Source organism: Papio anubis, chromosome 17, assembly GCF_008728515.1.
Source record: "Papio anubis isolate 15944 chromosome 17, Panubis1.0, whole genome shotgun sequence".
Taxonomy (NCBI): Eukaryota; Metazoa; Chordata; class Mammalia; order Primates; family Cercopithecidae; genus Papio; species Papio anubis.
Genome location: NC_044992.1, coordinates 59,807,417 through 59,829,075, shown reverse-complemented (window position 1 = coordinate 59,829,075; position 21,659 = coordinate 59,807,417). Strand labels below are relative to the sequence as shown.

At 43.9% G+C, this 21,659-nt stretch overlaps 1 protein-coding gene across 21 annotated transcripts in view; it reads right to left on the bottom strand.

The window, feature by feature from the left end:
* The window catches only part of BPTF (bromodomain PHD finger transcription factor), a 150,206-nt gene extending 132,667 nt beyond the window's left edge, over nt 1–17,539 (bottom strand). For 13 of the 21 annotated variants that reach the window (XR_004179290.1, XR_004179289.1, XR_004179292.1 and 10 more), the window contains exon 1: nt 16,716–17,325. Coding sequence is in view for 17 of the 21 variants with exons in the window: in XM_031657138.1 (XP_031512998.1) it covers nt 16,716–17,325 (610 nt within the window). In the remaining 4 variants the exon portion in view is untranslated. Of the gene's footprint in view, nt 1–16,715 lie in introns of all 21 variants that reach the window. The other 8 variants (XM_031657136.1, XM_031657137.1, XM_031657142.1 and 5 more) reach the window with 2 other exon arrangements.
* Between the last annotated feature and the right edge of the window lie 4,120 nt (nt 17,540–21,659).

Genomic DNA, 21,659 nt, shown 5'->3' with positions numbered 1-21,659 from the left:
GTATGTAGATATATACCTTTATATCTATATACATCTACATGTACACAGATATATGTATCTACATATATATCTACATACATTGAAAGTCTCACCAGTGTTCTAACTTTCGCTTTCAACCACTATACATATTTTAAAGAGCTTAAGAGGAGAAACTGTGTTTTTCAATTTTCCCAGGTACCATTTCTGTGCTCTTTATCTCTGAAGTTCTAGTATTCTCTCTGGTATAATTTTCCTTTGGCCTAAAGACCTTCTTTTACATTTATTTTAGAGCAGAACTTTTGACAACACATTGTCTTAGATTTTCTTCATCCGAAATTTCTTTTTTTTTTTTTTTTGGCCTTAATTGTCGAAGGGTATTTATGCTGGATATAGAATTCTGGATTGACATTTCTCTCAGTACTTTAAAGATGTTCTGCAGTTACTTGAATCGCTGAAAGGCTGAAAGTTGGGGACTGACTCTATCACATATATGTTTTATAGAAAGGTTCATTACTTTTATATCTTCATTGTGGACCATAGCCTTTATCATCACAAAATCTTTGTCTCATTTATGAGTTTTTAAATTTTGCTTTGAACCTAAACTTTTATAACTCCTTTCCATTTCCTACAATGTGGAGTTTATCTGGGACAGCACAGGAAGTTGGAAATACATAACTGGTAACTGAGTCAACTGATAATTAGGGGAAAGTTGGGGAAACTAAATGCTGAGGACTATCACACGTAAGAGGGATGTTTGAAGGAGGAATAACCGGTCAAGGAAATTGAGTCATGAGTGGCAACAGGAAATTTAAGAAGGATGTAGTGGCCAAAGGTAACATGCATGCATCATATCTGTATGTAGATATATATATTTCAATGTATGTAGATAAATGTCTATGTATATATACAATGTATGCACATAGATATAACATACACTGAAAGTGTATATAGATACATATCTATATATATCTACACACATCGAAAGTGTATAAAGATATATACATACACATACATAAACACATATGTACAATTATAACATGGGGGGTGCTAGAATAAAGAAACCTATATGGTTGCAATACTTTTATGTTTTATTTTACATCTTATTTAGAGGTAAAATGCTAACTCTAAGTAGATAGTTTAGGTACATATTTTGTAATTCCTACAGCAAAAACACAGTACAGATATAATCAAAAGCCAATTAATAAAACGTAACACTAAAAAATATTCAATTAGGCCTGGCGCAGTGGCTCACGCCTGTAATCCCAGGACTCCGAGAGGCCAAAGTGCGTGGATCACAAGGTCAGGAGATCGAGATCATCCTGGCTAACATGGTGAAACCCCGTCTGTACTAAAAAATACAAAAAATTAGCCGGGCGTGGTGGTGGGCACCTGTAGTCCCAGCTACTCGGGAGGGTGGGACAGGAGAATGGCATGAACCCAGGAGGCAGAGCTTGCAGTGAGCCGAGATCGCGCCACTGCACTCCAGCCTGGGCAGCAGAGCGAGACTCCATCTCAAAAAAAAAACAAAATTCAATTAATCCAAAAGTAGGCAGACAAAAGAAAGAGAAGAAATCCCCCCAAAAAACAGATAATCAGAAAACAAATAATAAAATAGGAAACCTAAATCCAATAGTTATCAATCATATTAAACGTAAATGGTCCAAAACTTATTAATTAAAAGAGGCTGTCAGATTAAATTTAAAAGAAAAACAAACAAGAAACCATCTGAAAATATAATGATACAGCCAGGTATGGTGTCTCACGCCTGTAATCTCAGCATTTTGGGAGGCTGAGGTGGGTGGATTGCTTGAGCCCAGGAATTCAAGACCAGCCCGGGCAACATGGCAAAATCCCATCTTTATTTTTACAAATTAAAAAATAGATGAATATCATGATATATAGATTAAAAGCAAAAAGGTAGAAAGAGATATGTCATTCCATCACTAGTCAAAAAAAGTATTATATTACTAATATAAAATGCTAATTTTATATTAGTATTAAATAGTGGTATTTATTTATTTTTATTATTATTGTTTTTTAAGATGGATTTTCGCTCTTGTTGCTCAGGCTGGAGTGCAATGGCGCGATCCCGACTCACCGCAACCTCTGCCTCCTGGGTTCAAGTCATTCTCCTGCCTCAGCCACCCGAGTAGCTGGGATTACAGGCATGTACCACCACGACCAGCTAATTTTTTGTATTTTTAGTAGAGACAGGGTTTCACCATGTTGGTCAGGCTAGTCTCGAACTCCCGACTGCAGGTGATCCTCCAGCCTCAGCCTCCTGAAGTGCTGGCATGAGCCACCGCACCTAGCCTTACTATCTGACCTTTTACACAAAAAGTCTGGCAAGCTCTGGGTTAGGCAAAGTTGTTAGATGAACTCCAAATATGTAAAAGAAAAAAAGTGATAAATTAGATAAATTAGACTTCATCAAAATTTAAAACTTATACTCTGGGAAAAAGACACTGTTAAGAGAATGAAACACAAGGCACAGATGGGGAGAAAATACATGTACATCACACAGCCTAACAAAGCACTTATATCTGAAATATATAAAGAACTCTTACTACTCAACAATAAGAAATTGGCCAGGCCATGGTGGCTCATGCCTGTAGTTCCAGCGCTTTGGGAGGCCGAGACAGGCGGATTGCTTGAGCTCAGGAGTTCAAGACCAGCCTAGGCAACACGGTGAAAACCCAGCAATAAAGGTTTATCTTTATTGCTACTCAGCAATAAAGAAACTGCTGATACACACACCAACATGGATGAATCACAAATACATTAGGCACTGTACATGTATAAACTATTTAAAAATTAAAATACCTTTTTAAAAGTCAAACAGTACATGAAAAAAATATGATCAAGAGAGGTTCGCCGCAGGAATGCAAGGGTGGATCAATATTATAAAATCTAATATTATTATATGAATATACACCACTGCAATTAATATGTAGCATGCAGGAGAAAAACTATATGATCATCTTAAAAGATGCTAAGATGACATTTGACAAAATACAATAGCCGTATCTGATATTTTTTTCTAACTTAAACAGGGAAAAAAGAGAAATAGGTGAATATACTCAACATATTGAAGGTCTCAAACCAACAGTTAACCACGAAATAGTCACATCAGTTCCATTAAATTCGGAAAGCATACTAAGATGACTATCGTTATAACTAACATTTAACATTGTTTTGGAGATGCTACGCAATGCAATTTGCTTCTTTTTCTTTTTTTTTTTTAATCACCCAGGTTCCCATCAATGGTAGACGGCAATGTAATTTGAAGAGAAAAAGGAGATATAAATATAAGAAAATCAGAGGTGTACATATGATTCATTTTCGCAGATGATACAACTTTATTCCTAGAATAAAATTATTCCAATCAAAGCAAAAGCTACAAGAAACAACTACAAAATTAATTTTTAAAATTCATTAGTTTTCAACTAGAAGCCCCAGGAGAGCAGGTACTTTTATAGACAAAGATAAAATAAGATTTCATGGCATAAGTGAAAATATTTAGCAAATGAATTGTACTTCATCCAATTTTGTAAAAAGTATATATGCACACCTGTGCTGGGCGCAGTGGCTCACGCCTGTAATCCCAATACTTTGGGAAGCCGAGGCGGGAGGACTGCCTGAGCTCAGGAGTTCGACACCAGCCTGGGCTGGTGAAACCGCATCTCTACTAAAAAAATACAAAAAATTAGCCAGTTGTGGCAGCGAGCGCCTGTAGTCCCAGCTACTCAGAAGGCTGCGGCAAGAGAATCACTTGAACCTAAGAGGTGGAGGTTGCAGTGAGCCAAGATTGCGCCACTGCACTCCAGCCTGGGTGACAGAGTGATACTCCAGCTCAAATAAATAAATAAATAAAAGTATGTACGTACACATGTTCACACAAAGATGGTTACCTAATGAGAGGAACCAAAATATTAATGTTCTGAGTTTTCTAAATTGTCTACATTACTTTCCTGATAAAGGGGAAAAGCAAAAACAAAATTTAAAGGTTTTATCAAATTTTCAGAAGCATTATTTATAAAAGTCAAAGCTTTTTTCCTAAACTAATTACCGAAATCACAGACTAATGAATGTCAAGAGCTCAAAAATGGGGTGAACAAACTATGGCCAGCCACAGCCCGTTTTTGTAAATAAAGTTTTATTAGATCACAGCCATGCTCATTTGTTTACTTATTGTCTATGGCTGCTTTCATGCTACAAGGGCACAGATGAGCAGCTATGACAGAGCCAGGAGGCCTGCAAAACCTGAAATATTTACTAATTGGTAACCTAAGAACAAGTATGCCAATCCCTTGCCCATTAGATCATCGAGTCTATCCTATGCTGTACAGGTGAGTAAACTGAGGTCCACAGAAGAATGGTTTCTCTATGGTCCAAACTCAAGTTAAGTAAGAAGCAATGAAGAACTCCATTTCTACGGTACTTTCCACCACTTGGCCAGGAAACTCTCAAAACAGACATCCCGCCGTTTGGGAGGCAAACCTCAGGCTCTCATATCACATCGCAAATGAGTGTATTTGCCAATAAATTGATGAGAAGAGGACTTTGGGCCTAGTCAGTATCCAAGAACATCTGCTAAAGGTCTGAGCAAACCTCAGTAGATTCTAGAAAAAGTTAATTTAAAACCACACAGGCCAGGCACGGTGGCTCACGCCTGTAATCCCAAGCAATTTGGGAGGACAAGGTGGGCAGACTACCTGAGGTCAGGAGTTTCAGACCAGTCTGGCCAACATGGTGAAACCCCATCTCTACTAAAAATACAAAAAAAATGAGCCAGGCGTGGTGATGTGCGCCTTTAATCACAGTTACTCAGGGGGCTGAGGCAGGGGAACTGCTTCAACCAGGGAGGTGGAGGTTGCAGTGAGCCAAGATCATGCCACTGCACTCCAGCCTGGGCAACAGAGGGAGACTCCATCTCAAAAAAAAAAATACCACATAAGCACAGACTAGGGAAGGCTTAAAAACAGATGTTGAGGCTGGGCGCGGTGGCTCAAGCCTGTAATCCCAGCACTTTGGGAGGCCGAGACGGGCGGATCACGAGGTCAGGAGATCGAGACCATCCTGGCTAACACAGTGAAACCCCATCTCTACTAAAAAATACAAAAAACTAGCCGGGCGAAGTGGCGGGCGCCTGTGGTCCCAGCTACTCGGGAGGCTGAGGCAGGAGAATGGCGTAAACCCGGGAGGCAGAGCTTGCAGTGAGCTGAGATCTGCCACTGCTTCCAGCCTGGCTGGTGGTTGTGACCTTGCCCCAAAAAAAAAAACAGATGTTGAGAGTATAATCTGGTTCAGTCTTTTAAATGGCACACACTATAACATAAAAATTCAATCCCACTCCTAGGAATCGACCCTACAGAAACACCAGTTTAAGAGGCTAAATGTACATCTCTAGCATTGCATAGCACTGAAATTGAAAACAAAAAACAGCCTGAATTTCGGCCAGGTCTAGTTTTTTAAGGCAAATCAATATTATCAGCAAATGCAGTTATGTATTAATAAAGAGGGGGGCGCTTCATGTCTTTACCTTACAGAGGGTCCTAACCTGAGCAGGTAAATGTGTGACCCTTGCCATAAACAATCTCCACTGTTAGGTTTCTTCTGAGACACAGAGAAGATTCATAACTCACGCTATTAAGGCAATTAAGGAAAACCAATATACCTGGAAGCAGATAATCTTCCAAGTTTACAGAGGATCAGAAATCCAATGCATTTCACCTGGATAATTCAGACTCAAAAGTTCAAATATGTATCTGAAATTACAGTAAAACCACTTTAAAACTTTTTATTCTTTGCACAGCACTTTGAAAGCACAGCACAGTCATAAGGTGGAGAAATGAGTAACTTACTGAATAAGACTTTAAGAAGTGTGTGAAATAATTTTAATGTCTACAAAAACAGGGAAAAGTGTACTTTCTTTCTGTCTATTTGATCTCTTGACTACTGTGACAAGAGTGTTGAAGTCTACAATGTTGTTAAGGATTTGTCTGTTTCTCCTTGGAGTTTTATCAGTCTCATGTACCTCATAAACCTTTAGAAAGAATTGTTTTAGGATGGGCTGTCATTCACTGTATTAAATATTGGACCATCTCTTGAGACAAGTATCTATGCAAGAATTAGAAAGGCAAAAGGACAAGAGAAATTCCACACAGATTAATACATGCATTTCTGAAATACTTTTTTAACTTCCATAAATAGAATATACTATATACTATACACAGACCTCAAAAGAGGCACTATGAACATACTGAAATCAAGCAGGAAGCCATATTTCTAGTAAAATATATAAACTGCATCTACTGACCATTGCCATTTGGTATGAATCACATGGCCACGCCATTTCCCAAGTGTGTGAATTACAGAACATATCCATGAGTAGAGAGGAGTCTAAGAATAACTTTCTTAGCAAATCTCAAGGGGGTTCCATAGATAAATAATTTGGCCAGTGACTCCTGAGAAAGAGATTTTATACAGGAGAACCCAGACACACTAGGACATACTAACATCTCACAATTCAGTTTGTATATCAGCTTTTACACTTTTATAACACTGAAATTCTCTGAATTATCACATTTAATTTCTCAACCAAAAGTCTCTGAATCCTAATCCTTCCTTCTCTTCTGGCCTATATATATAACTTTTAGCTTAACTTTACTAGGACTGCGGCAGATTTTCTAATCACATGTTAACTGCCTCTTCATCCTACCACAAGAACAACAAATAATGGAAAGTCATCTCACACATGACCCCAAATCTTGTTGCAGAAAAGCAATACCATCACATACACAAATAACGCGGGGCCCAGAGTCTCCACAAAGGAGAACCTCACTCAGCCAGACCACTGGGGCTACCCAAGTTGTGCAGGATTTAGGGCAAGTAAACGGCTAGAGAAAAAGAGATGTTAGGTAAATTCTCACTGGTCTAACACAGGCAGACTGCCTACAATGAGTCCTGGGGAGCTTTCTGCAATGATATGAAATGCCCCAAATGCTCTACATCTGTGTGGTGCAATACACGTGGCTACAGAGCACTTGAAATGAACGTATAATAGCTAGTGCCACTGGAGAAACTGAAGTTTTCATTTCACTTAAATTTTTTTTTAAAGAGATGGGTTCTCACTCTGTCACCCAGGCTGGAGTGTGGTGGCATGGTCCATAGCTGACTAGGGCCTCAAACTCCTGGGCTCAAGCAATCCTCCCACCTCAGCCTCCCAATTAGGTAGGACTACAGGCATGTCATCCTATGCCCAACTACTTTAATTCTTTCGTAAAGATAGTGTCTTACCATGCTGCTCAGGCTGGTCTTGAACTGCTGCCTTAAGTGATCTTCCCACCTCAGCTTCCCAAAGTATTGGGACTACAGGTGTCAGCCACCACGCCTGGCCTACTTAGTTTTAATTAATTTAACTCTCTACATGTGGCTAGTGGCTACCATACTGGACGGTACAGAGGGTGAAAAGAATCCACAGGCTTTCTTTGACTCGTCATTCAGCTCCACAATTACCTGTGCTGCCTACTGCATTCAAGAGATTGAACCAGGCACTACAGAGACTGAATGAGACTGTCCCTGCCCAAACTAGGTTGTAATGAAGGGCCAGATCATCAAAAGCCCATTTCAGTTCCATGTCTTAACAGATAAACATATAGATAAAGGGGTTACATAATTAAGAGGATAAAGGGATCCTTCCTAAAGATTTATGGACTTTAGGAAGGAGCCTCAAAATACATGAATACAGAGCCTCAAAATACCTGAAGATTGCTAGAACTTCAAGGAGAAACAGACAAATCCTTCACAATAGCTGTAGACTCTCTTAGTAATCAACAGAACAAGTAGAAAGTCAGACAGATCGTAATAACACTATCAACCAACTTGACCTAATTGACATTTATGCAATAATCCACCCCTCAAGAGCAGAATACAAAATTCTTTTCAAGTACATACGGAACATTCACTTAGACTGACAAAATTTTGGGGTGCAAAACAAACCTCTAAAAATGTTTTATAAAATTAAAGTCATACAAAGTATACTCTGAACAAAATGAAGTTAAATTAGAATCAGTAACAGAAAGATACCTTAAAAATCCCCAAATATTTGGAAACCAAAGCAATTAATGCACAAGGTCCTGGAGGTTAAGGGAGTGGGAAACAAAGGAACTTAGCCCCACCTGGCGGTAAAGGGAATGGTGATCTGAGAAGGCAGGCTGGAGAAGGTGATAGATAGGTGACTAGGAGTTAGGTATGTGAGAACTACAAAGAAATCAGTATTACTATATCCATTCGAGATGGAGAAGAAATAAGGAGTGAATAAGGAAAAGAGAAATAAGGGAGACTCAGAAGTCAGTTCATCCTTGAATCCTTTTCTCCCACTCACCACATCCCAGCCTAACCAATCTATCACCAAGGAGTCATTCTAACTCCTGAATTACTTTCTTCCAGGCGCGGTGGTTCACACCTGTAATCCCAACACTTTGGGAGGCCAAGGCAGGTGGATCACTTGAGGTCCGAATTGCAAGACAAGTCTGGCCAACATAGTGAAACCCTCTTCTACTAAAAATACAAAAATTAGCCAGGCATGGTGGCGCACACCTGTAGTCCCAGCTACTCAGGAGGCTGAGACAGGAGAATCTCTTGAACCCAGAAGGCAGAGGTTGCAGTGAGCCAAGATCATGCCACTGCACTCCAGCCTGGGCGACAGAGACTCTGTCTCAAAAAAAAAAAAAAAAGAAAGAAATTAAAATTGAATTTGCAATAATCCAGCAAATAATCCTAATCATATACCCAAGAGAAATGAAAACATATGTATAGACAAAAACATGTACACGAATGTGCTCAGCAGCATTATTCCTAATGGCCAAAAAGTGGAAACAGTTCAAATGTCCATGAACTTAAGAAATGGATAAGCAAAACATGGTCTCTGGGCACAGAGGTGTGTGCCTGTAATCCTAGCTACTCTGGAGGCTGGAAGCCTGAGGCAGGAAGATTGCCTGAGTCCAGGAGTTTGAGGTCAGCCTGGGCAACATTACAAGACCCTGTCTCCATAAAAATAAAAAATAAAAAAAAGAAGTGGTATAGCCATACAATGAAGTGCTATTCAAATACAGGACTGATGCCGGGCGCAGTGGCTCACACCTCAAATCCCAGCACTTTGGGAGGCCGAGGTGGGCGGATCACGAGGTCAGGAGATCGAGACCATCCTGACTAACACCATGAAACCCCATTTCTACTAAAAATATAAAAATTGGCCGGGCGTGTGGTGGGCGCCTGTAGTCCCAGCTACTCGGAAGGCTGAGACAGGAGAATGGCGTGAACCCGGGAGGTGGAGCCTACAGTGAGCCAAGATTGCACCATTGCACTCTGGCCTGGGCGACAGAGCAAGATTCCGCCTCAAAAAAAGTAAAATAAAAAAAAATTAAATTAAAAAATACATATATACACATACATATATATAGTACTGACACATGTTAAGATATGTATAAACCTTGAAAACATTAGGCTAAATGACAGAAGCCATATATTATCATAGTATATTATTCCACTTATTAAGAAATGTCCATAAGAGGCAAATCAGGCTGGGCGCCGTGGCTCACGCCTGTAATCTCAGCACTTTGGGAGGCTGAGGTGGGTGGATCACAAGGTCAGGAGTTCGAGACCGGCCTGGCCAACATGGTGAAACCCTGTCTCTATGAAAAAAAATACAAAAAAATTAGCCAGGCGTACTGGTGGGCGCCTGTAATCCCAGCTACAAATCGACAAAGAATGAAAGTAGATTAGTGGCTGCCAGGGACGAGCAGGAGGGAGGTGAAGAATAGGGAGTGACTGCTATAGGTATGGGCTTCTTCTGAGGGGGCATAAAAACATGCTGGAATTAAGCAGTGTTAATGGTTGCACGACTCTATCAATATACTAAAAAAGCCACTAAATTATATACTTTACAAGGGTACATTTTACAGTATGTAAATTATATCTCCATAAAGCTGTTACCTTTTAAAAACTGAATTTTCATAAATATTGCTTGAAAATCATTCAGCAATTTAGAAGATGTCCAATAAATGTTAGCTATTACTGTCACTATTTTTAAATTGTGACAATCACAAATTAATATTTGAATATAGCTTACTATCTAGAAAAACATAAAAATTTTAGATATATACCAGCAGACGAAACAAAACATTATAATTATATTTAATTACATGCATTTTAATTATTTCTATATGGTCACTTTCTATCTTTTAAAGTGCATTTTGATGGCCGGGCGCGGTGGCTCACGCCTGTAATCCCAGCACTTTGGGAGGCCGAGGCGGGCGGATCACAAGGTCAGGAGATCGAGACCACGGTGAAACCCCGTCTCTACTAAAAATACAAAAAATTAGCCGGGCGCGGTTGTGGGCGCCTGTAGTCCCAGCTACTCGGGAGGCTGAGGCAGGAGAATGGCGTGAACCCGGGAGGCGGAGCTTGCAGTGAGCCGAGATCGCGCCACTGCACTCCAGCCTGGGCGACAGAGCGAGACTCTGTCTCAAAAAAAAAAAAAATAAAAAATAAAGTGCATTTTGATGTATATATATATTTTTTTATTTTAGTTAAGAAACATGCTGCCTCCTGAGGCTTGTCATTTTAAAAACCCAAAAGCATGAAAAAAATTAGAGGCCGGGTGCAGCAGCTCACGCCTGAAATCCCAGCACTTTGGGAGGCCAAGGCGGGCGGATCACAAGGTCAGGAGCTTGAGACCAGCCTGGCCAATATGGTGAAACCCTGTCTCTACTAAAAACACAAAAATTAGACAGGCATGGTGGCAGGCGCCTGTAGTCCCAGCTACTCAGGAGGCTGAGGCAGGAGAATCGCTTGAACCCGGGAGGTGGAGGCTGCAGTGAGCTAAGATTATGCCACTGCGCTCCAGCCTGGGTGACAGACTGAGACTCTGTCTCATAAATAAATAAATAAATAAATAAAATTAGAATAATGAGTGTCAGCGTTAAGCTAGTGCTGAGATGATAACCACTGTAAGCAGGCACTCAAAGAGAAGGAAGACCAAGGTGCAAACAGGACTCAGGGAAGATCTCCCAGGAAGAGGGATTCAAGCCTGGCTAAGGAGTAGGAAGGGAAAAGGGCATCAGCTAGGATTTGCTCCTGTGTCACCCAGGTTACTACTTGCCCACCATGACTACCACTCTCTCACCCCCATGTCTCCACCATTAAGGGTCTTTAGTCAAAGGGAAGACACAGGGTCTTGAGGAGTGAGGAAAGGAGAACCTAACAGAAGAGACCAGAGCTCCTGGTCTTAACATCCCCAGTCCTGTGATATGCATGTTTCAATACAAACTTCCAAACACACCCATGGGTGAGCAGAAGAATAGAAAAGCACGAACTGTGTGCAAGACTACTTATTAATGCATACCTAGGACACGCCTCTCTACTACTCACAAATCATATTGCCCAACTTTTTCGTAACCCTTTTGGCTCTCATTTTGTTTAATTCTCATGTTTAACCTCTTGAGGTGCTGATACCTGAAACAAGATGTCATTAATTTCCCTTATAATCTTGACCTCCCTATTGTTACTGAAAGTGCTACCATTCTTAGGGAGGCATATGTAATGCATTCCTCTCTCTACACATCTATGTGTCAAGGCCTGAAGAACTCTGAAGTACCTCCTGGACAGGTCTTCCATCCAGGGCTACAAAACTCACCAGCTATCTTGTCCTTGGCAATCCATCCCGCAGCAGAGAATCTAAGCTAAACTTCGTGGCATCCCTCTGAAATCATGCCCTCCTCTTTCAAGATCTTCCGGTCATCCCAATACCCAAAATTAAACAAATTTGAAATAGATTTGAAAGAGAGAGAGCTCCAGGCCATTTCCTCAGTAATTCCCTCAATTTGGGAAAAAGGGCTACAGCAGTGGTTCAACAGCATCTCTGTGATTTGATGTGGTTCTGTTTCACGTTTGTGTATGGTGCTGCTGGGAATACAGCATATCTCCTCGGGGTGTTTAGGAGTGAAAAAGGCCTGAGGATCACGATCTAGCGCAATCCTTATTCTACAGAAGAGGGGGAAAGTACAGTTGCTATAGCCTGATCCTCTAGGTACTGCCCAACACAGCATACAAAGGAGCTTTGGTTTATTTCCTGTTCACACACTCAGGCTCTTGCTAAACCGAGTTACTTGAGACTGCCCACACTTTACTATCAGTGCCTGCTGCTCCCTCCCGCTCCCTCCCCCTCCCTCCCTCCATCTGCCTGTCCTTACTCTCCACATGCCCATCCAGGAAGCCTATGCCCACACCAATCCCCTTAAACAGGGTATATAATCTCGCCCTCCTTTAAATGTCTACTGCACTTTGTAACTCGCATGTAGCAATCAGAAATTATACTGCAAAGATATTAAGTTGGCACTGGTGGGAATAATATTGTCAAACCAGTGACAAATTCTGTTTGAAGTAAATCTATGGTTCATTCATGGCATCTCTGCCACTGATCTCCATTGTCACAATCCTTAGAGGACATAAATCGCTAACTCTCCCAGGATAACACCAGGGCTTTTGTTTTATTAAGTTATCGGGGGTTCCAAGTTTTAAAATTCCAGTAAGTATTCTCAGAAGTCTCACACGAGACTGAGACTGAAACACAAGAATCATTCTGTTTTAAATATAATTTCTTAAAATTAGCAAATGCTTAATTTCAAAGTGCTGTCAGAACTTTACCAAATGCCTATTGAAAACACTTCCTATACAATCCTTCTCATTATACTGGCAATGTCATAAAACCTATAAGCTGAAGTAATTCTAAATTTAAAAAGTAAAAATGAATTAAAGCATTATTCAGTCATATGCCTTTAGCTTAAGCAAAACTAGGTGATTTCAATTTTATACTAAAAAGTTGCCATCCTTACATTTTTTCCATAAAAGGAAAACAATCTTCAATGAATAAACCTTTCATGACTTTAGTAATGTCAACGAATGTCTTTGCATTAAGTTATATTACCTACAAAATACTGAGTTATTTCTTATATTAGGAGTGAGCTATTTATGATGTTAGGAATGTCACATGTCAGTACTTAACCCAACACTGTAAACTATAAAAATTAATCAAATTACTCTAAATCACCAATAAAGTAAATTCCTCTTTCAGCCTTCACAGTACAACAGGATTCAAATTCATCATACTTCTTGATGTGTTATTTGGATATCTTAAACCAGTTCTAAAACTTTTTTTCTTCTATCTACACATTTACCTGACAGCCTTCCTCCAGGAAGTACAGACTATAAAACCAATGAAACTGGTACTTAGCCTAAACAACTCACTGTCATGCGTTGTTACTCATTCGAGGCAAGTGGGCATGTTCTAAAAGTTTAGAACTCAAAATGTCACTCACATCCGGGGGGTGTGGGGAGGGAACTCAGAGGGCAGGTCAGTAAATGCAGCAATCCACCATGGCACACGTATATACCTATGCAACAAATGTTCTGCACATGTATCCCTTTTCTTTTTTTCTTACAAGAGATAAGGAAAAAAAAGTCACAACCATTTTACCATAATCTTAAGAAATAATGTGCTGCAAAAGGTAAAACATCCAAACTAACATCACAGTCAATAAAGGAAAATGCCTAACAAGCAATATGAAATAGCAACTCAAAAACAAAGTAACTCTTGCAATGAAAAACATTCACTGAAAAAAAAAGAAAAACATTCACTGATCAAATTGTCCATCAAAACCCAATTAAAAAAACAAACACACACAAAAAAAACCAATTAGATCAATTTTTAGTTTCCTAAATCCAAAGTATTTAGTGGTTATGACACCCACTGTAGAATGATCAAAATTTCATCTATTACAAGTTCACATCTACTAACAATTTATCCAACCAATCTTTGATGAACCTCTGCTATGTGCAAAACACTTACAGGAGCTGCAGGGGTTGAATAAGCTCAATACCTATCTCCAGTTAATAATTTCATATAAGGAGGCCGGGCGCGGTGGCTCAAGCCTGTAATCCCAGCACTTTGGGAGGCCGAGACGGGCGGATCACGAGGTCAGGAGATCGAGACCATCCTGGCTAACACGGTGAAACCCCGTCTCTACTAAAAAATACAAAAAACTAGCCGGGCGCGGTGGCGGGCGCCTGTAGTCCCAACTACTCGGGAGGCTGAGGCAGGAGAATGGCGTGAACCCGGGAGTCGGAGCTTGCAGTGAGCTGAGATCCGGCCACTGCACTCCAGCCTGGGCGGCAGAGCGAGACTCCGTCTCAAAAAAAAAAAAAATAATTTCATATAAGGATAAGACAAGTAGACACATGGTAGGCTACAAGTGTCATTAAGAAAAACAAACTGTCAGGCCAGGCACCGTGGCTCATGCCTGTAATCCCAGCACTTTGGGAGGCCGAGGCGGGCGGATCAACTGAGGTCAGGAGTTCAAGACCAGCCTGATCAACACGGAGAAACCCTGTCTTTACTAAAAACACAAAATTAGCTGGGCGTGGTGGTATATGCCTGTAATCCCAGCTACTCGGGAGGCTGAGGCAGGAGAATCGCTTGAACCCAGGAGGTGGAAGTTGCAGTGAGCCAAGATTGTGCCATTGCACTCCAGCCTGGGCAACAAGAACAAGAGCAAAACTCCTTCTCAAAAAAAGAAAAACAAAATGTCACAAAAGTATCAAAAGTAAACACATTTTATTAAAAGACACCTAGCTACAAATGGTAATTTCAGTCAGCATATGAACAGTCTTCAATCTTAAATATTATTTGATAGGCCTTCAAATGGGACTTAAAGTTAGCTGAACTGCCCTGCCAAAATGTCTCAGCTCTTTCTAACCAGAAAAAAACTTCCTCCAGGGGTGTATGCAATTCAGTCTCCATATTTCAATTACCAGCTCTGGGTACAAAGAAGACCAAAATGTGAAGTACAGTAAAAATTATTACCATAAAAGACGCACTAGGCTGGGCGCGATGGCTCACACCTGTAGTCCCAGCACTTTGGGAGGTCGAGATGGGCAGATCACGAGGTCAAGAGTTTGAGACCAGCCTGGCCAACATGGTGACACCCCATCTCTACTAAAAATACAAAAATTAGCCGAGTGTACTTGTGGGTGCCTTAATCCCAGCTGCGGGAGGCTGAGGCAGGAGAATCGCTTGAGTCTGGAAGGCAGAGGTTGCAGTGAGCCGAGATCGGGACACTGCACTCCAGCCTGGGTGACAGAGCGACTCCCTTTCAAAAAAAAAAAAAAAAGGGTACTCCTACAGCCTCCCCCAGACAAGACTGGCAACGATTCTGACCATCGGGCAAAAGAAATGACCTTTTTTCAGTTTGTGTTAGTTAGAACAACCTATGTGGGTTTACATTTGGCTTAATACTACCCTACTTCTCCAATAAGTATTTAAGCATTTATTAAAATCAGAAACTTTTCAAGTTAACCACTTCTAATACAGTAGTCTCTCTAAGAAAGACATGACACACCTTACTTCAAGGAAAAAAAGGTCTTTTTTCCTCACAAATATTTTCTCATAAACTTTATTTTTTAAATGCTTTTAAAACCAGATTCTAATTTAATTAATCTAGATTTGCAAAATTATAAAGGAAAGGTCTTGCCGGTTGCTGCTTTGGTTAATTTCACAATTTAGTAAATTGCAACTACGTACAAAGCAGCCTTTTGCGGGGGTCGGGGGTGTTTAACAAAATGCATCTCAGCACCAGCCTAGAGAAACTTTCTGTGAGAAAACAGAAGAGGGGTTACCATGGAGAAATTCATTACGGATTTCGGGAGGGCTTTTCCCTCAGAAATAGAGTCAAAAGAAAAAGTCGTCGTGTAATAAATCAGATACTGACGCTGTGTGACTTAGAAGTTGGTCCAAAAGTTCATCTTCGGCAACCATGTCTAGATGATCAACTACACATCTTCTGCAACAGGTGACACGAAACTACATTTCCCAAGCAACGCAAAGCGATTAAATGAGTTAAGACGCGCGTTCCTGAGGTTCTGTACTTTTATTTTTGATTTAACCAAAATAATTCTGAATCGGATGAATTCCCGAATTTGGTTAGGTCTTATTTGGCTTTCTGCTTTGCTTGATAATCAGCCATTTACCAACAACTGTTGCACGGGCCCATTAGCACTCGAAGAATAAAAACAAACACACAGGACCAGATAAGGTTCCCCTACTAACCCAAATGATCCGTTTCCTTAACACAATTTTAAAACCACAGCTAGGGGTGTGAAAACCCATTTGTGTGTGTGTTTGTGTGCCACAATCTGTCCAAATTCTTAATTCCCTTTTAAGTAACAGATATATAATAAAAATCCGAAAGAAACCACATTAGAAATGCAAAGAGGTTTGCAAAACAAGAGGCTTCTTTCATTCCAGAAAACCACACCAAAACAAGGGGAGAAAAATGAATGCAATGGATATGTGTTTGCCAAAGTTTCAATCCTGCCCGGTGGAGACACTGCACTGGCACAAATTTTGAAGAGGAAAAAGAGGGGGTGGGGGGGAGAGAGCGAGCGAGCGAGTGTGGCCTGCAAACTGCAACAATGCAATCTCCATTTTGAACAATGCGCCTCTTTCCTCTTGTAAATCTAGTTTTTTGCCACTTGATGTGCCGTCGCATTTCCCCTCCGTTTGGGGGGGAGGCGGGGTTGGGGGGAGATCGGAGCAGGATGCACAGCACACGAGTGAGCAAGGGGGGAGGGCAGAGGAGGTGGGGAAGGAGTCTGCAGCAACTGGGCTGGGTGGGTACCTGGAGTGCTGCTGTAGGTACTATGGCTCCTGAAGCTGCTTTCCGTGCAGTAACTGGCGTCGTCGTCGTCGTCTTCCATCTCCTCCGGATAATCGGAGTCATCGTCGTCCTCCTCCATCTCATCCTCCTCGTCGTCCTCAGAATCCTGGGTCTCCTCGGCGTCGCCGTCCTCCTCCTCCTCCTCCTCGGAGACCATGTCCTCCTCTTCCTCCTCCTCCTCGCTCTCGTGGTCATCGTACACCACTTTGTTGACGGCCCTCCGGGCCGCGGTGGTCCGGGCCAGGTGGCCGCCGCCGCCCCCGCCCCCCGTCCTGCCGCCCCCGCCTCCTCGCCCCCCCCGGCCCGGGGCGCTGGTGCTGGGGGGGGCCGGCGGCGGCGGCGGCTTCCTCCGGCTACTGCTGCCCCCCCTGGGCGAGCTCAGCCGCGTCTTGGGCGCCACCTCAGCCTGGGCGGCGGCCCACCTGCCCCGGCTGCTGCCGCGGTGCCGCGAGCGGAGCCCCCCGATGGGTCCGGACGTGGGCGGCGGCGGCGGCGGCGGCGGGGCCGGGGCGCAGCGCTCCGCAGCGGGAGCCGCGGGCTGCTTGGGCGGCCTGCCCCGCCGGCCCCTCATGTCGGAGCCGAGGCGGGGGGAGAAGGAAAGCGGGGGGGGAGGGGCGGGCGCAGGGGGGGCGGTGGGGAGCCCCGGGGCCGGGTGGGGAGGCCCGCGGGGCCGGGCGGGAGGGGCCCGGCCGACGGAAGCGGGTGGAGGGAGAAGGCTCAATCCGAATTGCTGGGGCCCCACTCCGGATCGCCTTCAGCCGCCATCTTGTTTCTTCCCTCTCGCTCGGTGACTGGGGGAACCGACAGCGGCCGCAGGCCCAGAGCGCGGTCACGTGAGCTGCGCCGCCGACGAGCCTGGGACGGAGTGAGACGGCACGGCGGCCGCTAGGGGGAGCGCGGGAGCGTCGAGTCGGGGGCGGGGAGCCCTGGGCGCCTGGGCTCAGCACAGCGCGGTGCGGCTGGACTCCGGGTGCGGGTGGCGCGGCTGAGAGGGGCGCGCAGCTCGCGAAATGCCCGGCGTCAAAGGCTTTCGGAGACCAAAGTCTCCGCGGACCCCTGGCTGGAGCCCAAAGCCGCTCGGACCTCCTCCCCGCGTCTCCCCTTCCGCGGCTCGGAGAGGAAGGCAGGGGAGCCCCCAAATATCATTCCCCTCCCGCCCCCTAGGGAAACTGATGCTGAAAGAGCCAGCGAGAGAAAGAAAAAAAAAGTTGCGGAGAGGGGCGGCCCAAGCGACCGAGGGCAGCGCCAGCGACGGAGGGAAATTAATCGAGAGGACAGGGAGACAAGCCCCCCTAATTTAGGAAACTCCGAAGCTTGGAGCTGGAGTCCTGAAAATGACTCCGATGACAACTGCTCCGGATCTGTGCCAGGAGCCACGCCCCGGGCTGCCACGCCCAGAGGGAGGGGAGCCCTAAGACCTGTTGCGTGGAATCCCTACTTGGAAAGCCTCAGTAAGCTCCAGAACGCAACTACTGCACGTTCCAATGTCCCGCCACCTTCCCAGTGCCCCGCCACCTTCCCAGTGCCCCAGCGAGGACCTCGATCACCTCAGCAAGAACTTACTTTTCCTTTGCAGTGGAAAAGAGGGAATCCTGCCTAAAACCTACTTCACAGTGTTAAATGTTTGTATTATAGGAAAATAGCCTTAATTGATTTACCGGACAGGTCACTAGGTTTCAGCTTAGCCCAAAAGACGAATCATGATGACATTTCAGGCACCCTCAAACCTTATCACAGGAACTCAACCCTGAGTGGTTGAGGTCAGGTCTTCAGATAAGAGAAAGGTTTTATAAACATATATTAATATTTACTGAGATAAGTAATTTAAAAAAAAAGTAATTTAAAGAAAAATAGTTGGTCGAGCGCGGCAGCTCACACCTGCAATCCCAGTCCTTTGAGAGGCCAAGACCAGAGGATAGATTGAGGTCAGGAGTCCAAGACCAGCCTAGGCAACATAGCAGGACCTCGTCTTTAGAAAAAATTTGAAAAATTAGCCGGGCATGGTGGTGCGCACCTGTGGTCCCAGCTGGGGAGAGGCTGAGGTGGGAGGATTGCTTGAGCCTGGGAGGTGGATGTTGCAGTGAGCCGTGATTGCACCACTGCACTCCAGCTTGGGTGACAGAGCAAGACCCGGTCTCAAAATTTTTTTAAAAAGAGGCTGGGTGCGGTGGCTCACGCCTGTAATCCCAGCACTTTGGGAGGCTGAGGAGGGCGAATCTCGAGGTCAGGAGTTCGAGACCAGCCTGGCCAATATGGTGAAACCCCATCTATACTAAAAATACAAAAGTTAGCAAGGCGTGGTGGTGCGCGCCTGTAGTTCCAGCTGCTCTGGAGCCTGAGGCAGAAGACTCGCTTGAGCCTGGGAGGTGGAGGTTGCAGTGAGCCGAGATCACGCCACTACCCTCCAGCCTGGCGACAGAGCAAGACTCGTCTCAAAAAAAATAAAATTAAAAAAAAAAAAGAAGGCCGGGCGCGGTGGCTCAAGCCTGTAATCCCAGCACTTTGGGAGGCCGAGACGGGCGGATCACGAGGTCAGGAGATCGAGACCATCCTGGCTAACACGGTGAAACCCCGTCTCTATTAAGAAATACAAAAAACTAGCCGGGCGAGGTGGCGGGCGCCTGTAGTCCCAGCTACTCGGGCGGCTGAGGCCGGAGAATGGCGTGAACCCGGGAGGCAGAGCTTGCAGTGAGCTGAGATCCGGCCACTGCACTCCAGCCTGGGCGACAGAGCGAGACTCCGTCTCAAAAAAAAAAAAAAAAAAAGAAAAGAAAAGAAAGATATCTAACAGGATTCTGTATACCAAATGGCTTATTTCAATCTAGTTAGGAAAATGGAACACATATGTGAAATGAAGATTAAAATACAAGCACTAATTGCCAAATAAATCCATTCAATACAATTTGGTTGAGCTCTAAGGGTGACAAATGTGTATATGTCTCCAGGGACCAGGTAAGTAATCCAAGTCAATAAAGTAGGCAAGATGAAGACGTAGGCCAATGGAAGTGCCCATATTTTGTTTGAAGAGGGTGGCCAGGCACGGTGGCTCAGGTGTGTAATCCCAACACTTTACAAGGCCAGATGGGAGGATCACTTGAGCCCAGAAGTTCGAGATTAGCCTGGGCAACATGGTGAAATCCTGTCTACTAAAAATACAAAAATTAGCTGGGCGTGGTGACTCATGCCTGTAATCCCAGCTACTCGGGAAGCAGACAGGAGAATCGCTTGAACCCAGAAGGCAGAGGCTGCAATGAGCCAAGATTGTGCCACTGGACTCCAGCCTGGGTGACACAGCAAGACTCTGTCTCAAAAAAAAAAAAAAAAAAAATAGGAACTGAGAATTTTTTTTGGGAGACACAAAAATTGAAACCTTAAATATGCATATATTATCCCAGCGACCTTGGCTCACTGCGAACTCCTGAGCTCAAGCGATCCACCCGCCTCCCTCCCAAAGTGCTGGGATTACAGGCCACAGCCACCGTGCCCGGTCACCCTCTTTAAACAAAATATGGGGCCAGAGCTGGGCGTGGTGGCTCATGTCTGTAATCCCAGCACTTTGGGAGGCCAAGGCAGGCAGATCACTTGAGGGCAGAAGTTCGAGACTAGCCTGGTCTACATGGCGAAACCCTGTCTCTACTAAAAACTAGCCAGGTGTGGTGGGGTATCGGTAGTCCCAGCTACTTGGGAGACTGAGGCAGGAGAATTGCTTAACCTGGGAGGTGGAGGTTGCAGTGAGTGGAGATCGCACCACTGCTCTCCAGACGGTGACAGAGCGATCCTCTGTCTAAAAAAAAAAAAAAAAAAGGCGCTTCCATTGGCCAAAGTCCTCATCTTGCCCTACTTTATTGACTGTCATTACATACCTGGTTCCTGGAGGCATATACACATTTGTCAACCGTGGTACTCAACCAAATTATATTGAATGTATTTACCTGGCAATTAGTGCTTATATTTTTTCATTTCACATATGTGTTATATTTTCCTATCTAGATTGAAATAAGCCACCAGGCATGGTGGCTCCTGCCTGTAATAATCAGCACTTTGGAAGGACGAGGCGGGCAGATCTCCTGAGGTCAGGAGTTCAAGATTAGCCTGACCAACATGGTGAAACCCCATCTCTACTAAAAATACAAAAATTAACTGGGCGTGGTGGCCCTTGCCTGTAATCCCAGCTACTCTGGAGGTTGAGACAGGAGAATTGCTTGAACCCAGGAGGCGGAGGTTGCAGTGAGCCAAGATCACACCACTGCACTCCAGCCTGGGTGACAAAGTGAGACTCTGTCTCAAAAAAAGAAAAAAACAATCCATTTGGTGGACAGAATCAGAATCCTATTAGGTTTCTTTTCTTTTTTCTTTTATTTTTCTTTTTCTTTTCTTTCTTTTTAAATTTTGAGACAGGGTTTTGCTCTGTCATCCAGACTAGAGTGCAATGGTGCAATTGCAGCTCACTGCAACATCCACCTCCCAATCCACCTCCCAGGCTCCCGGGCAGCTGGAACCACAGGTGCGCACCACCATGCCCAGCTAATTTTCAAATTTTTTCTAGAGACAAGGTCCCACTATGTTGCGCAGGCTGGTCTTGAACTCCTGCCTCAAGCTATTCTGCCGCCTCGGTCTCTCAAAGTGCTGAGGTTGAAGGTGTGAGCCACCATGCCCAGACAATTATTTTTCTTTAAATTACTTTTTGGTAGCCACTTATTTCAATAAATATTAATGTATGTTTATATTGCACTCCAGCATGTGTGACAGAGCAAGACCCTGTCTCAGAACAAACACTACAGATTGATAAAAATATAAGCAGTCTTGGCCCGGCGCAGTGGCTTACACCTGTAATCCCAACACTATGGGAGTCTGAGGTGGGTGGATCACCTGAGGTCAGGAGTTTGAGACCATCCTGGACAACAT